This window comes from Capsicum annuum, chromosome 3, assembly GCF_002878395.1.
Source record: "Capsicum annuum cultivar UCD-10X-F1 chromosome 3, UCD10Xv1.1, whole genome shotgun sequence".
Classification (NCBI taxonomy): Eukaryota; Viridiplantae; Streptophyta; class Magnoliopsida; order Solanales; family Solanaceae; genus Capsicum; species Capsicum annuum.
In genome coordinates, this window is record NC_061113.1 from 241,100,419 (window position 1) to 241,120,609 (window position 20,191).

General features: G+C 28.2%; 1 protein-coding gene across 1 annotated transcript; it reads left to right on the forward strand.

The window, feature by feature from the left end:
* The first annotated feature begins 779 nt into the window (after positions 1-779).
* Positions 780-4,826, forward strand: LOC107862760 (ABC transporter G family member 11). The gene is made up of 10 exons (XM_016708418.2): positions 780-1,636; positions 1,738-2,027; positions 2,143-2,314; positions 2,430-2,552; positions 2,865-2,993; positions 3,098-3,292; positions 3,471-3,557; positions 3,657-3,929; positions 4,029-4,136; positions 4,252-4,826. Exons 1-10 carry the CDS (start codon positions 1,226-1,228, stop codon positions 4,600-4,602), a joined length of 2,139 nt encoding a protein of 712 aa, XP_016563904.1. The 5' UTR covers positions 780-1,225; the 3' UTR covers positions 4,603-4,826.
* The last annotated feature ends 15,365 nt before the right edge of the window (positions 4,827-20,191 follow it).

Consider the following 20,191-nt stretch of genomic DNA (forward strand, 5'->3'; position numbering starts at 1 on the left):
CAGTAGTGCCCATTTAATGAGCTCACAAAACTAAGAGAAAATATGGATTGATGGGAATATGTCAATTTCTTCTTCTATTTATTTATCCTTTGGGATTGAAGTCCATGTACAGATATTTACTATGGTGTAAAATTTGAATTCCACAAACAAAAATTTTTTAAAAATAATTATCGCATTTATGTGTTTGACCTAACAGTCAAAAAAAGAGAAGAATATTATAGGAGATTAATATATAAATAAAAAATATTATAGGTAATTTTCTTTGTGTGTGTGTTAAATTTTGGTAGACGATATCGACTGATAAATTTGTTGGTTAGGAAATAATACAGTAACAAATTATATGTGACTTTTTGAGATTCAAATTATGTGAATTTTATCAAACAAACTTAAAATATCTTTTTCCATCATATTGAGGTGAGAAGTATTTCAATTTATAACATTTTTTCCATCATTTTTAATATGTAACTTTAAAAGAGTACTTCACTTCGGTATGCTCCCGTTATGCGCTGAGTTTGGACAAGATTTCTAAAAGGGCTGAACTACAAGATCGAGTCTATAGTCCGCAACCTTATTAAACTTGCGACGAAGATCACGTGACAACAACTTTATTAGTTATGTCAGGACTCTTCTTGATGTTTAAATTTTCTTAAATTTGATCCAAATTAGCTTGAATGATTATGATGGATAAACTAGTCGAGTCACATACAAATCGACTCGAACACAACCTAACAGTAACAAATAGTACTTAATAAGTAAGCCATCCATATTTGGTGTGCGCTTAATTGAAGTTGGATGGTTGATAGTTGTTATGATCAATCAAGCATGTGAAGTCAGTGAAGAAGACCGTGGTGTGAGACAATTCTAACCAACCAAAAAAAAATAAAAAAAAAAAAAACCCATATCCCTTCCTTTTCATTTTGCATGAATCAATTCAGTCAAATTCATAACAATTTCATTTTTCTCCCTCTACCCCCCTTAACACATACATACAATATTCATTTCACCATTGCTTTGTCAAAAGAAAATTATTAGTAGTCCCTCAGCCTTTGTCCATACCTAGCCGCATTTACAACTATAGATGCAACCCCTTTAAGCTGAAATGTTCAAAAAATAGACCATGCTTATTATGCATTGAGTTTCTTTGCTTTAGTCAAATATTTTTTTTTCTCTGTATCTTGGAGTGATCTAAGCAAAGAACATAGTAATACAAAAATATTGTCTAGAGATGATGAGGAATTCGTCGACGTCTACAACATCAGCAGCAAATGATGCCATGATGGAAATCGAAGCGAATAAACCACAAGGTCATGGTATAGTTGTAGGTGGATTAAGTCCATTGAGCGAAACATTATGGAAGGAGAAAACAAATACGGAGTTTATTGGAGATGTTTCTGCTAGATTAGCTTGGAAAGATTTGACTGTAATGGTTACTCTTAATAGTGGAGAAACACAGAATGTTCTTGAAGGACTTACTGGTTATGCTGAACCTGGAACTTTTACTGCTTTGATGGGTCCTTCTGGTTCTGGAAAATCTACGCTTTTAGATGCCCTCTCTGGTCGACTTGCTTCTAATGCTTTTCTTTCAGGGAGAGTTTTGCTTAATGGTCGTAAAGCTAATCTCTCATTTGGTACCGCGGTGAGTAGGACAGATCGCGCTTTGTTTTTCCTTTTTTACGTGGAAAATGTGTACTATGAGTATAAAGCTGAGGCTTGATTTTTAATCTGCTGTTGTTATAGGCATATGTGACACAAGATGATACGTTGATCGGGACATTGACAGTTAGGGAGACGATATCTTACTCTGCTCAACTACGTTTACCTGATCGGATGCCATGGTTGGAGAAACGAACGTTGATTGAGAGCACTATTATTGAAATGGGACTTCAAGATTGTGCTGATACAGTTATTGGAAACTGGCACTTGCGCGGTATTAGTGGAGGAGAAAAGAGGAGAGTTAGTATCGCGCTTGAGATTCTTATGAGGCCTAGATTGCTCTTTCTTGACGAGCCAACTAGTGGTCTTGACAGGTACTAGTAATGTATTCAACCTTAGAGATCTATCATCTGAAATGAACATATTGGTTTTTTCGTTTTCAGATTTAAGTTATATACACTGACAGGTAACTCGTCTTGTTTTTTGTAGTGCTTCAGCGTTCTTTGTTACACAGACATTGCGTGGTCTGTCGAGAGATGGAAGGACTGTTATAGCTTCAATTCACCAGCCGAGCAGTGAAGTATTCGAGTTGTTTGACAGATTATATTTGCTTTCTGGAGGCAAAACAGTTTACTTTGGTCAGGCTTCTGAAGCATATGAGGCAAGATTCACTCTTTCCAGTTTCATCCACTTTACTTTTTAGGGACATCTGATAAAATTGGAACGATACAGATTTGTTATTGCTTTTGCTAATTCTCAGAAATTGGTGTTTGCAGTTCTTTGCACAAGCTGGTTTTCCTTGTCCTGCTCTGAGAAATCCATCAGATCATTTCTTACGATGCATCAATTCTGATTTCGACAAAGTTAAGGCAACTCTAAAAGGGTCGATGAAGCTACGGGTATTAAACTTTTTTCCCTTGAATAATCTTGTTTCCATTAAGAAAATTCAAATCTTTGTTTAGCTTAGTTTAGTGTTTTACAAAATCTGTTCTTTTTTTTTCTTTTTACAATTGCTATAGTTGTTCTGCTTCATGGGAGGGGAACAATTGAAGTATGCATACCATGTGCTTTTGTTTCAGATAAAGTGCAATTTAATAATCAACATATTCTTAGTCTTTTCTTAAACCAAAGTGAACTACTATTAAGCAATATTGGCATTGTTTTCTTCATTATTTAACTTTGTATTATTTTTTTGATTGATTTCTAATCAGTTTGAGTCCAACGAGGATCCTCTTGACAAAACGACGACAGCTGAAGCTATACGAATCCTAGTAGACTATTATCGTCGTTCTCAGTACAGTTACTCAGCTAATGAAAGGGTTGAAGAAATGTCGAAAGTTGTAAGTTTCGTTGTTTCAACTTTGATTAATACTGTGTTATCATAGAAATCATGTTCTAATATCATACATTATTGTTAACTATGTTTTTTTTGGGTGTGCAACAGAAAGGAACAGTGCTGGATTCTGGAGGAAGTCAGGCTAGTTTCTTCATGCAGGCCTACACCTTAACTAAACGTTCCTTTATTAACATGTCAAGAGACTTTGGTTATTACTGGTTGAGGCTTGTTATATACTTGGTGGTCACGATTTGCATCGGAACTATCTATCTTAATGTGGGAACTGGTTATAGCTCCATCCTGGTATTGTTCTAATTCCTATTGAAGAAAATGTAATTACGAGTTTTACTTCTATACACTGACTGTACAAAAGAAACACTAGCAAAGCTTCACAGCCACATAGTTGAAAGATTTAACTTGTTCCTTTATTATGAATGAGAAGAAATCAACTTTATCTCTAATTTCAACTGCTATGAAACAGGCAAGAGGAGCATGTGCATCGTTTGTCTTTGGATTCGTGACATTCATGTCAATTGGAGGATTCCCTTCTTTCGTCGAAGATATGAAGGTTTGTATTTTGTACCTAGTATCATAATCTCGAAAAAACTAACCAACTTTTTGGCAACGTGCTATAACAACTCGAACATTTTTTTCCCACTGAACACAGGTTTTTCAAAGGGAGAGGATGAATGGACATTATGGTGTCAGTGCATTTGTTGTGAGCAATACCTTATCCGCGATGCCATTTCTGATACTGATCACGTTTCTGTCTGGCACTGTCTGCTATTTCATGGTCCGGTTACACCCGGGCTTCACACACTATTTGTTCTTTGTGGTGTGCCTCTACGCCAGCGTCACTGTTGTCGAAAGCTTGATGATGGTTATAGCTAGTGTTGTCCCTAATTTCCTCATGGGAATCATTATAGGTGCTGGAATTCAGGTAATAAACTTCGATCAGTTTCCCTTCTGTTAGTCCAAAATTACAACTAATTTCCAGCAGTCTTAATTAACTTTTTGCTCTTTTTCATTTTGATGCTAGGGAATATTCATGCTAGTCTCTGGATACTTTAGACTCCCCAATGACATCCCAAAACCTTTCTGGCGTTATCCTATGTCTTACCTCAGTTTCCACTTCTGGGCACTACAGGTAAGACTCAGACTCATTTAACTTCTATGCACTGACAGTGTCACAAGCACGACTTCTTTGTGACTACTACAATGTTACAAGGATTGAATTGTTAGCTAAACCGCGGATGTTGCAGGGACAATATCAAAACGATTTGATGGGGTTGGTGTTTGATAACTCGAGTCCTGATCTTCCCAAAATCCCGGGTGAATTCATACTAGAGCAAATATTCCAAATCGACCTAAACAGATCAAAATGGGTAGATGTAAGTGTGATCTTCATCATGATAGTAACCTATCGGATAATATTCTTCATCATGATCAAGATCAACGAGGATGTCACGCCGTGGATCAGAGGTTACATTGCCAGAAGAAAAATGCAGCAGAAGAATGGGAATCAAAAACAGACTATTGCTCCTTATGGTCTCACTCAATCACCCTCTCTAAGGGCCTATGTTGGAAACAATGGACCAAATAACAATAGGTAAAATGGAGGCATAACAAATGTTGATTAATAAAATCAAAAGGACAAAAAAGAAGAAAAATGAAGGCTTACTATTTGTTAAAACCTCTTTTGACAAGTGATTAATTGCAAGAAATTTGTATCAAATTATATACGAGATGATGGTAGTTATTATTATTTTTTGCCACATTTAATCATTCTTCAGCTTCGTGCTTTGAATATATGTGCTAGTATATGAATTATCAGCTACCAAGTGTTGTTTTTTCTTTCGATTTTGGGTTATGCAGTTAGGTCTGTTTTAAAGTTATATATATAGGGTATTGTTTTTGTTCAATTCATATGCAGTTTTTATGTTTAATTAATTATGTTGTGTATTTAGCCAGAACTTCAATTTCCCCATTAAGTGGGTATATATATAACTATACGATTACGACATTTTAAAAACTGGTATTCCAGCATGTGAAGTAAAATTAAGGGACAAATATTGTGTGACATGCACTTGTTAGCATGACTTGAGAGAATGTGTGGTAACAAGTAAAGGTGAAATAGTTGAGAAATATGATAAGAACCTTATTCATATGAGGTTTGTACACTAAATCAAAGAATGTATTATTTAACTATCAATGTTGAATTGTTGGGTGAATATGTTTAAACCTCTTAATTATCACCATCTTTTGAGTTTCTTACTTAAATTTAGTACTTCTTCTCACCATCTTTATTTATCCATTTTTCTATTGTCATAAAAATTAAGAAGTAAATGATAGAAATAATTTTATTATATTATCTTTGAATATAATAAATATAGACGAAAGAAATAGTATTCTTGGTTCAGTTTGGGTTTGGATTTGGGTTTGGGTTTGGATTTGGTTAAATCAAAATCAAATCAATTTAGTTGATTCTGCAATTATCAAAAATCAAAACAAACCAAACTAAACATGATATACATTTACTAATTTGGTTATCGGCGGTTTGATCTGATTTTTCAATTTTTAAGAAACCTAATTATATTCTTTCTTTCTTTCTTTCTTTCTTTCTTTTTCCTACAATTAAAATTGAACTTGCCGTTGTTTTTCAATTTATAATCCATTATTTCCTTTTTGTTATAAAACAAGAAAGAACAAAGTAGAAAAGTAGATCTTGATAGACATTCACTACAATATAAATACATTTATAACACTCCCCCTTAAATGTCTAATTGGTAGATAATGTGCCTCGTTAAAACCTTACTAAAAAAAATTCAGTAGGAAAAAAAATCTAGTGAAGGAAAAAGAGTACACATCTCTAATAATACGCATTTCGGCTGCCTCATTAAAAACCTTACAAGGAAAACCCAGTGGGACAAAACCTCGTAAGGGAAAAAGAGTGCAGCGCGTATTAACTCCCCCTAATGAGAACATCCTTGACCTTTGCATCTCGATCTTGTACAATATCTTATTGAAAGTTGCAATTGAGAAGAATTGGTGAATAAATCAGTCACATTGTCAGTTGAACGAATCTGTTGCACGTTAATATCATCATTCTTTTGTAGCTCATGTATGTTGAAAAGCTTTGGCAAAATGTGCTTCGTTCTATCTCCATTTATGAATCCTTCCTTAAGATGTGTTATGTATGTTGAATTATCTCTGTATAAAATTGTGGGTAGATTGTCATATTTCACTCCACATTTTTATCCAATGAGATGTATCATGGACATCAATCATACACATTCTCGGCTTGCTTCATGAATAGCTATTATCTCAGCATGATTCGATGAAATAACTACGATAGATTGCTTTGTATATCTCCAAGATATGACAGTACCACTACATATGAGCACATAGCCTATTTGAGACCGAGCTTTATGCGGGTCAGATAAGTACCCAACATCAGCATGACCAATAAGATCGGACTGCAATCTTTAGAATAAAACAAGCTCATGTGTTTTATCCCATTTTGATGTCTCATAGTAGGAGCAGAAATATACCTTGCTAACAAATTGACTGAAAAGACTATAGGCCTTGTAGTATTTGCAAGGTACATGAGTGCATCAATTGCACTAAGATATGGTACTTCATAACCAATTCAATTCGATATATTTTGAATTTAAGCAAATAATCTATTGCTTTGAAAACTCTCCAAGAGTTCCAATGATGTTCAAGCAATAAGCTTATATAATATAAGGATTATAAATAAGTTTCCCAGAACTTGTACATGCTTCAAGCAATTTGAATTTTTAAAAGTTTTCACATAAGTTTTTTTGAGTGACAATATTCAACATTTCATGAGTGACATCTTCAAGTGTCTGGACTGCAATCAAATAAGTTTTACGCTTACCAAAATGCATCTTTTCATGTCGCTTGATAAATGTTTCTACGTCAGCATGCTTAAATAAACGCAGAATTCAAATCCTCGTAATTTTTCACAATATTGCGCCAATATTGTGTCAAAGATATTGATGATATATCATTTTGTATCGGTTCACAATGTGACATAACATTTTGAGATCTCATTACTTCATTATTTTCAGGTACATGAACCTCTCATAAGGTTTCATGAAGTGGTATGTCGTAGGCTCTTCAAGAGCTCATTGCCTTCTTATTATGATTATTTGCTCCTTATCCTTTTCAAGGATTATTTAATTAAGAGGAAGGGAGAGAAGTACCATAACATTTAGAAAATTTAATATTATCTTTAATTCTAGGCTTTTAATACTCACTATCATTAGAATGAAAATTATAAAAATGAAGTGTGAGTTATGGAGACTTTTTAATACCTAAAGTAAATTATTGTATTATAATTATATAATAAAATAGAGTAAGAATGCCAAAAAAAAAAAAAATATGAATGATGATAATAGAAAAGTGTCAATATTACATAAAAAATTCTTAAGGACTAACCTCACATCAAACTAAAGGAATAATAACATTATCATTCTAAACCTTAAAAAGAAAATTCAAAAATTATAAATCTAAAAAGAAATGTATATAAAGATATATAAGGAATAATAACGTTATCATTCTAAACCTTAAAAAGAAAATCCAAAAATTATAAATCTAAAAAGAAATGTATACAAAGATATATAATTAAAAGAATTACAAACATTGCTTTGTTATATGTATTACCGCGAACAAAACAAATAATCAAAGAATTCCAACCTCATACAAAAAAGAATAGAGATTAGAAGGACTTTTATATATTTTCAAGAAAGAAAATGTTATCAATAATCTCATACAACAAATCACCAAAAACTTACTGTCACTTTAATTTCGTCTGGTAAAACTCACCCTTCACCTACATGACAATATTTTTATGTAGATATTGAATGTTAAATAGATAGAAGATAGATTTTTGGAGGGGTTTGACAAGTTACCTTATGATGATGTTATAAAAAGATAGAAAGTATACCAAAAGGTTATACATGAATGCATATTAAGTCATTCAATTAAGAAGATAATTATAATGAAAATTAAAAAGTCGATTAATTGAATCTCCATATTTTTTGGCCTAATTAAAATAACATAAATAGAGAAATAAAGAGCCAAAAATCCAAAAAAAAAAAGAGAAAAAGATAAATATCAATGAAGGCCAAAGAGGGTGTCACATCATCTCCTCTATGTTTCTCCTTTATATATATATATATATATATTGATACTTGTCCTTCTTGACTTAACACACGTATTAAGAAATTTTTAATTAGCGGTATTTTACTAAATTAATATTATTAATAATACTTTGAAACTCTAAATTTTATTAATACTATTAGTTTATGTTGTTATTTAATATTATGAATAATATGAAAAGAAACAATATAACTCTTTTTGATTTGAAAAAATAGACAAGTTGTTAATGGGATAGAGTATGGGTTGCATTTTTTGGTTAAATGGTCTAATTTTTAATTTTGATTTCAATTAATATTGACTGATGTGGGATTTGGTGACACGATCGTTCAATAAGAGGCCATGATGCAAAAAAGAATTTTGTAAAACCACCTTTAAAACATAAATAAATCAAATATTTAATGAATAACATAAATAATGTTATAAATGTATTTTGTCTGTCAAGACTATGGATAAAATCTATGAAGATCTATTTGATATATATTAGGATATGTAGTATCTGTCTTTTAGAAAGAAACTGAGAGTATTTTCCCCTGTAAATAGAGTTGCTCACTGTATTATCAATATTATGACCTTTCATCCCTCAATAGAAATAAAAAAGTCTCCCCTCTTCTCTCTATTTATTCTTTTTTTTTTTTTTATATTTCATAACAAATAAATTATTTTTCGATGACATATTTAAATTTTTTTTCTCCTCCAATATAAAACTATATGTTTCTTTGGGAAAGCTTTACCCCAAATTGGATGCAGAGCCAATAAAGCAAGCGAAGCTTGGGCTTTAAGGCCACAATATTTGGAGTCTGTTTTATATCAAAATAGTTATTTTGGATGGTTTTAAATTTATTTATTTTTTGAAAAAAGTGTACTACTATTTACTAGAAGGAAAAGATATTTTATGGACATTGATTTGACAAAAAATATTGTGACATATTTTAAACAAAAAATTTATGTAAGTAAAGAACAATAAAGTAATTACATCATATTATAACTTACTCTTACTATTTAAAATCTCAATTTTTTTTAATAATTCATAAATCTGATTTACTTAAAAGCTTGATACATTACGGAAGAATATAATGTATTTGTGTAAAATTAAGTGATGTATTAAAAAAAAATATGATGTATTCATGTAAAACTAAGTGATGTATTCCAAAGAGTATGATGTATCCGTTTGAACTAAATCAGAGATTTTTAATAATATTAAAAGAGTTGGAATAATGATAATTAGCTCTAAAAGGATTGAATTTATGTTGTTTTTACTTTTTTTTTTGTATTTTCAATTAAAATAGGACTTTTCATTTTCTTTCTTGGAGTATGCAATACTTAATGCTCTTCTACTCCCTCCTCTTTCTTGGGGTGAATTTCTTTGGTGAGAATGAGGAGGGGCTGCAAAGTGCAAAATGAGAAGACAGAAGAGTTTAACTCAAAATTTTAACAATATTTTGAAGATTTCTTTTAACCCTCAGAAAACCCACACTTGCTAATTTTTGAGTGTGCACGTAAATTTATTTTTATTCTATAAATTATATAGAAAAAATAAACTCTACTAAATAAACTCAACATGATAAATTCGATTGAGATTTGAGAATGGTTGACGAGGGAAATCGATCCCTGTTCCTTATAGGGTAACAAATTTTAACATTCTAACGAGTTAGAAAAGTCGCTCCGTTAAATTGAATACTATAAAAACTAGCACAACCTTAATCTATTCCCTAGTTGGTCAATTTTAGCTTAGCTTGAATATTAACATAATGGGAAGCTTCTTTTTTTCAGTGTCGCATTGAAATTTGAATTGCATGTTACAGACCCATATTAATGGTAGTACTTCCAACATGATTTTCTCCATAGGAGCAATCCCACCACTATACCATTACTTAGGTTTGTAATGAGAAGCTTTCGATAGTCTCAAACTTATCAATACTCAAATCATTTTTTTTCTTTTGCCTCGATTCAACCTTTTATTTCGAAATACATATAAATGAGTTTCTTATTTAGTTTTACTATTGCAAAATTGCTAAAATTGACCCCCTCCCCCACCCCCCCACCCCGTCCACCCCATTTCAAAGAAAAAAAGAAAAACCCCAAAAAATTAAGTTAAAAACGCGATTTCATGAGATTGCGTTTCTAATTCTCTTAAAAAAAAAAAAAAAAAACTCATGGGGTCAATTAAATAATTAAAAAGTTTTGCAATATACTAATACCCTCGTGAGGTCAAAATTAAATCCGAGAAAATATAGCGACATTAAGATGTCTTTTTATCCCGCTTATTTTTTATTTTTTATAAAAAAACCCAATTGAAAAATATGATTACGCGCTATTTACACAATCTACTATTAGCACTTATAACATGTTAATTGTCATGTTTTATCAAGCTATCAATTAATTATGCAACTTTTTTTTAATCATTAGTATATAGAACTTAACGCAAACTATAATCACATGGCTAATTTTTGGAATAGATGTAATAATCACAACTGCTTTGGATTATTAATTAGTACCTGCAGTTGACAAAATAAAGTTGCTGATAATTCAAATGGCTACAAAGAGCACTGCGAAAACCTATGCTTTCTTATGCATGTTGTTGAAAATGTTTATTTTTTAAAAATAAAGTGATTGATAAAGCTTTTAGTAGAAAAAAATATTTGTTATTAATTAGTAGAAGTTATTTTCCAGAAATATTCATGAGCCTTTATCAAGATAAATTACTGAAAAATAATCGAAGTGTTATTTTAGTTTGATTAGTCGAACATACTCTCTGACATACTTTTTCAACTGGCAATTTTAGTAATAAGTAGATTTTGCCAATAATGAATCAGTCTACCAACATGGGTTGTGGTGCGGGGATGAGATTGTTTCATCCTTAACCAGAGATCGAGATTTTAATTATGGGTGTGGAGAAAACTCTGTTGGGAGCGCTGTCATTTTAATGAACTCTGCAATACGCAATCCGAATTAGTTGGAATTTCAATATGAGCACCGAACACGAATGAAAAAAAAAAATAATAATGAATAGATCTGATTTTCCTTTTGTTCTATTTGATCACAACTTGCCAAACTTAACACTAGCAAGTACCCAAAAAGTTAAATTTATAGTACGTACTAAGTGAGAGTTTCCCTTTTAGCCCTCACACTATGAATTCGAGTCATCAATGCATCAGAACCAAAAAGCTGTGTGATCTTCTAAGAGGGGATAGTAAAAAAAGAATTGTATATTCCCTCCTTTATTTTATAAGTGCTTCTTTTGATTTATAATTTCATTCTATGTTAAGTTTTTTCAAATATTTTGATCATAATCTTTTTAATATATCTTTGAGTTTAAATATAGTAATCAATATCAATACATCTGACTTATTCTCTTTTTCCTGTCTAGAAGTTTGGATGGTCACTCAACTTTAACTGACTTTTATAGTCACTCAACTTTATTTTATTTTTCAAAAGACACTCAACTTTGTCATGTTACCCTTCATGATTATTATTCTCAAAAATATAGTTTTCGATATCTATTTAATGACATGATAACTATACAAAGTTTAAAAAAGTATATTTTAAAAGTTTAAAATTAATATTTAATTATTAAGTTCTCAATTAATTTTTTTATTCTTATTTTCTTTTTTTAAAAAAATTATTTTCATTTTTCTTATTATTCTTCATTAATCGGATTTAATATAGTATTGTCTTGAGTATGAATATTTTAGCTGTGTTACGTGATATTAGATATGTCATGAGATACACTCAAATAGGCAACTTATTTTCTATAATTGATTATAACTTTTTATCATAGCAGTTTTATATATTTGTTTTTTTAAAAAATCTCTTGCATTATTCTTGATTAATTAAATTAATAAGGTATTGTTTTAAATATTTCTATTATATAGAAGAGGTGGTTTCGACCACCTCTCATGCAATTACCAAAAAACCCCTCCACTTTCACTTAATTATATATCATGCCCCAATATATAATAATTCCATTGTTTCATCATAATGGTTTAAATATTTAATATATTCTATTAATTTATATTAATTAAATATAACTACATATTCGAAGTAAAAATTTTTTATTTATTTAATTAGCTATCATGTTCAAAACTAATTTGTTACCACAAATCACAATAATTAATAACTTAAAATATTTAAAAGAAATATAGAAATTATTGACTCTCATTATTTTAGCAATGCCACATAAATTGAGATAAAAGATAAAGTACTGCAAATCATAATAATTAATAACTTAAAATATTTAGAAAATATATAAAAATTTTAGTTGATTCTCAAAATTATATCAAAGCCACATAAATTGGGACACAAGAAGTAAATATATTATTTAATAATTACGTAAAAATTATTATAAATCACAATAATTAACAAGTTAAAATAATTTTTAAAAAATAGATAAAAGTTCTATTCAACTCTCGAAATTTTATCGGTGCACCATAAATCATGACAAAATAAAAAAATATCTTAATTAATTGCAACTAAATACTTAAAGTAAATCAATTTTATTATTTTAATTAACTTTTATATAGAAAATTAATCTTTTTATTTATTTATTTATTTTAGTAAATTTAAATTTTAAAATTATTTTTTTCTTATATAGAAATACTAATATTTAAACTTAACTTTAAGTTTTTAAAGTAGAAGATTAATAAATTTAATTTAATAAAATAAATTTTTAATGAATATTTTCTTAGAATTTGTGTTGGGTCAATATGTATCAAGTTAAAAAGAAATAAAATATATATATATATATAGTAAAATTTTATTATTGTGAAAGATAAATATAATGCACTATCCAATAATGTTTAATAATATCATATTTTGCATATGCAAATATAGCATCCCGTATTTAATTAATATACTATTTCGGTAAATTATCGATGATTACTATTGGATATGATAAAATTATATTAATTTTTATAGTAATAACATAATCAATCACTCTTAATTATTTATTATGAGCATCTAGGTATTAAGAAAATAAATAATATTTATTAAAAAATAAAATAGACATAAAATGTGAAATTAACTCTTAATGTTTTAAATTAAATTTTCGTCTTTCGAACTATATCACTCCTTATTATAAGTCATTTATGTATTAGAAAAATAAGAATAACAAAATGATATGTCAACATAAAATACTTGATTAACTATCAAAATTATATTAGTGTCACATAAATTGGGACGGAACAAAAAAAGATATAAAACAACACATATTATTTGAAAATGAAATAAAAAGTACAGTAAATAATAATAATTAACAAAAAAAAAATTGACTGATTTCTATTTCACCTGCATCAATCGTGATTTTAATGTATCACCTGTAATTAATTATTATAAGTCACTTATGTATTGAAAAATTAATAATAGTGAATCCATGATTTTACTATATCACCTACAATTAATTATTATAAGTTATTTATGTATTAAAAATAATTAATATTTAATTAAAAATATAAAATAAACATTTATAACATATCTGATTAAATTGCTACAATCGTGATTTTATTATATCACTCATAATCAATTATTATAAGTCATTTATATATTAAAATAAATTACTAATATTTAATAAAAAAAAGTAAAATAGACGTTTATGACATGTCTGCTTCAGATGCTTTAACCATAGTTTTACTAAATATCACCCCTAATTAATTATTATAAGTCATTTAAGTATTAAAAAAATAATAATATTTAATAGAAATAAAATAGATATAAAAATGATAAATTAACTCTTGATGTTTTAAATTAACTTGACGTCTTATATGAGGTCCACTTAAATTTTTTACAAGTATTTTTTATAGTAATTTTGCTATGTCATTTCTAATTAGTTGTTGTAAGTCATTTAAGACATTTATGCTTCGCTGCTTCAGTTGTAATTTTACTTTATCACCCCTAATTAATTATTATGGTCATTTAAGCATTGTGTCACATAGGTTGAAATAGAAAAAATATTATAAATTACAATGATAAAAAATTTAAATTATTTAAAAAAATATAATTGGCTATCATCGACAATAACTCTGGACAAAGAGAGTAGCATATATTATTCAAAAATTACATAAAAAGTATTACAAATTACAATAGTTAACAACTTAAAATATCTAAAAACAATTTAATATGTTATATATTTCAAAAAAATTACATGAAAAATACTAAAAATCACAATAATTAACAACTTCAAAAATTTAAAAGATATAAAATATTTGATCGACTCTTGAAATTATATTAGTGTCGCTGAAATTGGAATAGAAGAAAAGTATTATAAATCACAATAATTAAAAACTTAAATTATTTTTAAAATATAATTGACTATCAATGTCACAAAAATTTGGACAAGAAAAGTAACGAATATTAATTTAAAAATTACATAAAAATATTATAAATTACAATAGTTAACAACTTAAATTATCTAAATATATATTAAAATAACATATGTTGAACTCATGCTAGAATTCGGATGAATCCTAGAAAATATATTCAATCCTTTTATTAAAAATTTTTTATATTAAGATTAAAAAGATAAATAAATATCTTAATGTTCGCCGTGCTGGCGGGTTTCATGCTCCTCTAGTGGCTTTAGATATGTTAGTGGGATATACTTAAATAGTCAAATTCGTGTTTCATGTAACTGATTATATATTATCTTATCTTAGCAGTTGCATGTATATTTTTTCTATCTCATTATTTTTTATTAATTAAATTAATAAGATGTTTTAAATTTGATTATTATCGACATGTTGTTGAGATGACTAAATAATTAAACTTATACTTTATATAGCTGATTGATATTATCTTATCTTATTCGAGCAATACTTTAAAATAGATTTCATACGTTTTAATGGACAAAAATTAGCTTATACATCTGTATCTATAATCTATATCTATAATTTTATAATATATTAAAAGTGTGAAGACCTTAGAAAAGTGATTTGAACTTTTTGTCCTTCATTAAAAGTCTTCACAATTGATAAAATGGTCATTTTACTATTTTTATAGAATTGTTATTTAATTATATTTATTTTATTCTAAACAAAGAGTCCTAAAATATATGATAAGCTTAAAAATTAGGAAGTATAAAAATACATGATACAACACAATATATGGTAAGAATTATTAGAAAATTAAAAATTATTGAGTACTAAAATATATGAAAGAAAAAAAAAGAGACTAAAAAATTGAAAAAAAGGTACACGTTTTTTTGGGCCAAAGTACACCTTAATACTAATTTCCTAGAATAAGCTCAAAAGGAAAGAAATAATTAAAATAAGTAGATAACTTATTACAATTATTCTAAAATTGTTATTGTAATTCTTTAATTTAATTGTCATTATTATATTTGATAATATATTTTTTTAAAAATTATTAATTAATTATTTTTACAAGATTTAAAATTTAAAACTCTACAATATGGGATGAGATATTATGTGAATTAATAATTAAAAGAATTAATCTATATCTATAATCTATAATCTATAATCTATATCTAACTATAATATATTATCTATAATCTATATCTATAATCTATAATATATTAATAGTGTGAAGACCATTAGAAAAGTGATTTAAACTTTTTGTCATTCATTAAAAGTCTACACTTTAGACAAAATCGTCTTTTTACTATTTTTATTCAATTATTATATTATTATATTATAATATTTAAATTAAGAATTTCTATAATATATGGTAAAAAAAAATATTCTTTGAAATTTTTTCCTAAAAAAGCATCAAAACCAATAATTACCCTAAAGTTCCAAGAAAAAAAAAACAAGTTATTTTAATTTTTTAAGGAACCAAAATAGACACATTTTTGTGAAAAGGTATTGGTGATTGGATTTTTTTTTTTCCATTAAATTGATACCATAACTAATTTTTTCCTTTTTGCAACATAAAAATAAAAATCTTCCATATTTAGGAAAATCTTTTTTGTAGAAAAAGGTATTGAAGATTTTTTTTTTTTACAACAATATAATAACATTTTCACAATATACAATTTATTGACAGTCAGGATGAACGCGGACGGCATGCTTAACACATCCAAGTCGGATGGAAAACACGGAAAACAATGTTTTCAGTAGCGGACGGGTGAGGAACGCGTAAGAACCTGCCCTTGGGAGGGGAACAATAGTTGGAAACGATTGCTAATACCCCGTAGGCTAAGGAGCAAAAGGAGGAATTCGTCTGAGGAGGGGCTCGCGTTTGATTAGCTAATTGGTGAGGCAATAGCTTACCAAGACGATGATCAGTAGCTGGTCCGAAAGGATGATCAGCCACACTGGGACTGAGATACGGCCCAAACTCCTACGGGAGGCAGCAGTGTGGAATTTTCGCAATGGGCGAAAGCCTGACGGAGCAATGCCACGTGGAGGTATTAATAGAGTGAAGACCCTTAGAAAGTGATTTAAATTTTTTGCCTTTCATTAAAAGTTCACATTTTAGACAAAATCGTAATTTTACTATTTTTATTTAATTTTTATATCATTATATTATAATATTTAAATTAAGAATTTCTATAATATATGGTAAAAAAAATATATCCTTTGAATTTTTTTTCTAAAAAAGCATCAAAGCCGATAGTTACCCTAAAGTTCCAAGAAAAAAAAAAACAAGTTATTTTAATTTTGTAAGGAAAAAAATATACACGTTTTTGTGAAAAGGTATTGGAGATTGGAGTTTTTTTTTTTTCATTAAATTGATACCATAACTAATTTTTTCCTTTTTGCAACATAAAAAAAAATCTTCCATATTTAAAAAAATCTTTTTGTGGGAAAAGGTATTGAAGAATTCTTTTTTTTCTACAATAATATAATAACATTTTCACAATGTACAATTTATTGGCAGAGATATTCTAATAACTATTTTTTTTATGAGCTCTAAAGGTGTCATCTACAATCACAAAAGGTTAAGTTTAATTGTATTGTTTTAATATTTCAATTATCGTATTGTTTTGTTGTAGTTTCTGTTATGTTCAAGTCTATATGGGATGAATATTTGGTCCGACTTCGAAAAATTTGCGTTGTAATATTCTTGAAAACATCAGTTTTTGTTTTGTTATTATTTGTTGTTTTTTGTTTTGTTATTATTTGTTTTTTTTTTCAAGTGATAGATTACCGCTGGATCGGGCTTTGAGGACTTTTCTTAATGTTAGGATTTAATCACACTATTATCATATATCGATTATCGTATTGTTTTATTGAGATTATAGTGGTAGGTGAATGTGCGGTCAGGCTTTGAGGATTTTTTGTGTTAAGGTTAGATTTAATCAATTTACTTTGTTGTGGTTTCTGATCTATTACTAGCTGTTGTTTTTATTATTATCCATGATGTGATAGTTCACATCACAGAAGACAATCAGGATATTAATACTTCACATATGACTTGACATGAAGCACACATGCAAAATACGTACATTTGACTAGTATATTAAAAATGTGAAGATCCTTAAAAAAAATGATTTTAACTTTTTGTCTTTCGTTAAAAGACTCTCTTTTAAACAAGATGTCTTTTCACTATTTTCTTTAATTTATCATTTAATTATTTTCATTATATTAACTACAATCATAAAATATATGAGACTCCTAAAATGTAGGGAAGGAGAATCAATTAATATTTTTCTTTGTACAGATCAATTAGAAAAATACTCCTAAAATATGATAGAAAAATATTCTTAAAATAAGACTCTATTAAAGAAATATTTCCATAAATATTGAAAAATACTTCTACAAATATTGAGATCTCAACTTATTCACTATTTTTGTCAACATAATAGAATTCAACGTGCGCGCGCGCGTATATATATATATATATATTTCATCAAAACTAAAGCTTTATGATTACTATTGTATTATTTTGTTGTAGTTTACAAGTCGTAGATGAATTTACAGGCGGTAGATGAATGTCGGTCGGCTTTGAGAATTTTCTTTAGATAAATGTTAGGTTTAATTGTATTTTCTTATATCTCTGTTTTGAGATTTTTTTTTGTGTAAAGGTAAAGTTTAGTTGTATTATTTTGATCTCTATTGTCGTATTATTTTATTATAGTTTACAGGTAGTAGATCAGTGTTGGACGACTTTGAGGAAATTTTTGTGTAAAAATTAGATTTAATTATATTGTTTTGATGTTTCTATCATCATATTGTTTTGTTGCAATTTAATGGTGGTAGATGAATGTTGATCTGTTTTAAAATTTTTTTGTAAGGTTAGGTTTAATTAAATTAATTCTCCAAAAGATGTTGAATTTAATTATTGTATTCATTTTTATTATTTAAACAAATATACTATTTAGTGTAACGTTTGAACGCAGTAAAGTGATGTACACGCGCGAGATGCGTACACCGGAACTAGTTAAATAAAAGAAGCCCTGCTCCGGTAATAATGGTTTTTATTGAGAGGGAAATTTTCTTGATTACATCACCAATGCAGTGTAAGATAATTAGGAAATATTCAATAACTTGATTTTGTAATAATAAGGTCAATTACATACAGTTCTAATTTTGCTAATTTTTTTTCTAGTTAATCAAATCTTGCATTGCATATGTTACATATGACTATGTCCTAATGAGAAAATTATATAAATTTAACTGAGAATTCAATAATTACGAAGTATGGTGAAATTGTCACTTACACACTTAAAACTATGTTAGAGCCGTATTACCCTTCAATTTGTTTTTTTTTTTTTTCATATTATTTACCATTTTGAACTTAATTTTTAGAATTATTAACCCACACTAAACTTTATACCACAGACATGGCCTAGTCTAGGCGCGTGTATAAGTGCTATTGACCAAGATAGAACCATGACCTTTGACCCATAAAAGTGACACTTTATTACTTGAACTAGATAGTGCTTTGGCATTATGAATGACAGATTTAATATTTTACTATATTAGTCTCTATATATAGAACATGCTTAGCAAAAAAAAAAAAAATTAAAAATGATATGCTCGAGATCGAACCCAAGACCTATTATCCCAAAAAGTGGTGCTCGTGACAGATTTAATATTTACTATATCAGTCTCGATATATATAGAACATTACTTAACAGAAAAAAGCATATAAAACAATATGCTGCTGCCCGAGATCGAACCCACGACCTATTACACAAAAGTGGCACTTTGCCACTTGCACTAGATAGTGCAAATATTTTAATATATTAGTCTATATATATAGCTATATATATAGAGTTTCGTCAAAATTTGCGGGTATAGATCCGCCCCTGGTCTTGATATCATATTTCATTTGTTCTTTCAGGCTCAAATCGATCGGACCTTATCGTCTTTAAAGTCTAAATTCCTTTATGGGTGGTTGGATTTTCACGTTATTATTTGTAATTTATACACTTTAACGGAGCATCAATTTTTTGGTTCTATTTATAGCTGAAAATATTCTTTGCATCTAATATGCAAGAAAGGTTGTAGACTTCTTTTATTTGTTTCAATATGCTCTATGTAGAATGCTTAGGCTTGACTTAATTACTTATGCAAAATCCTTGAGTAGTTGATGGTGAAAATGAAAAATACAAAAAAAAAAAAAAAAAAAAAAGTCTAGAAGGGTAAATAATATGAAAAAAATACGTCTAGGGGAAATAATATGAAAAAATAAGTTTAGAGGTAATAGGACTTTCACATAGTTTTAGATTTGTTTCTACGCCTTATCCTTTCTAGTTGTTTTCCATATTTTTTTTAAGGTAAAAAACTTTAAATGTTCTACCAAAAGAAGCATCTCTATAAATTGAGTTTTACTAATAATATTTTTTTATGGTAAAAAGCTTTAAGTTTTCTACCAAAAGATGCATCTCTACAATTTGAGATTTACTAACTATATATCTTTTATGGTAAAAAGCTTTAAATTTTCGATCAAAAGATACATCTCTGTAATTTGAGATTGACTAACTAAAGTTGAACATCTTGATTCGATTTATTACTATAGTTGACACTTGACACAAGCAAATTGGCAAGCTAATGTAATAGCCTAAACTAGAAAGTAATATTAAGTAAATGGTGGTATTAGATTATGAAATACTTT

What these genes read in the sequence shown, in the direction of transcription:
- LOC107862760 (XM_016708418.2), top strand. Translation starts at nt 1,226, where the DNA reads ATGATGAGGAATTCGTCGACGTCTACAACATCAGCAGCAAATGATGCC. An exon ending in TTGAAGAAATGTCGAAAGTT is followed by an intron (nt 2,994 to 3,097) that starts GTAAGTTTCGTT and finishes GGTGTGCAACAG; the next exon opens with AAAGGAACAGTGCTGGATTC. An exon ending in TTATAGGTGCTGGAATTCAG is followed by an intron (nt 3,930 to 4,028) that starts GTAATAAACTTC and finishes TTTTGATGCTAG; the next exon opens with GGAATATTCATGCTAGTCTC.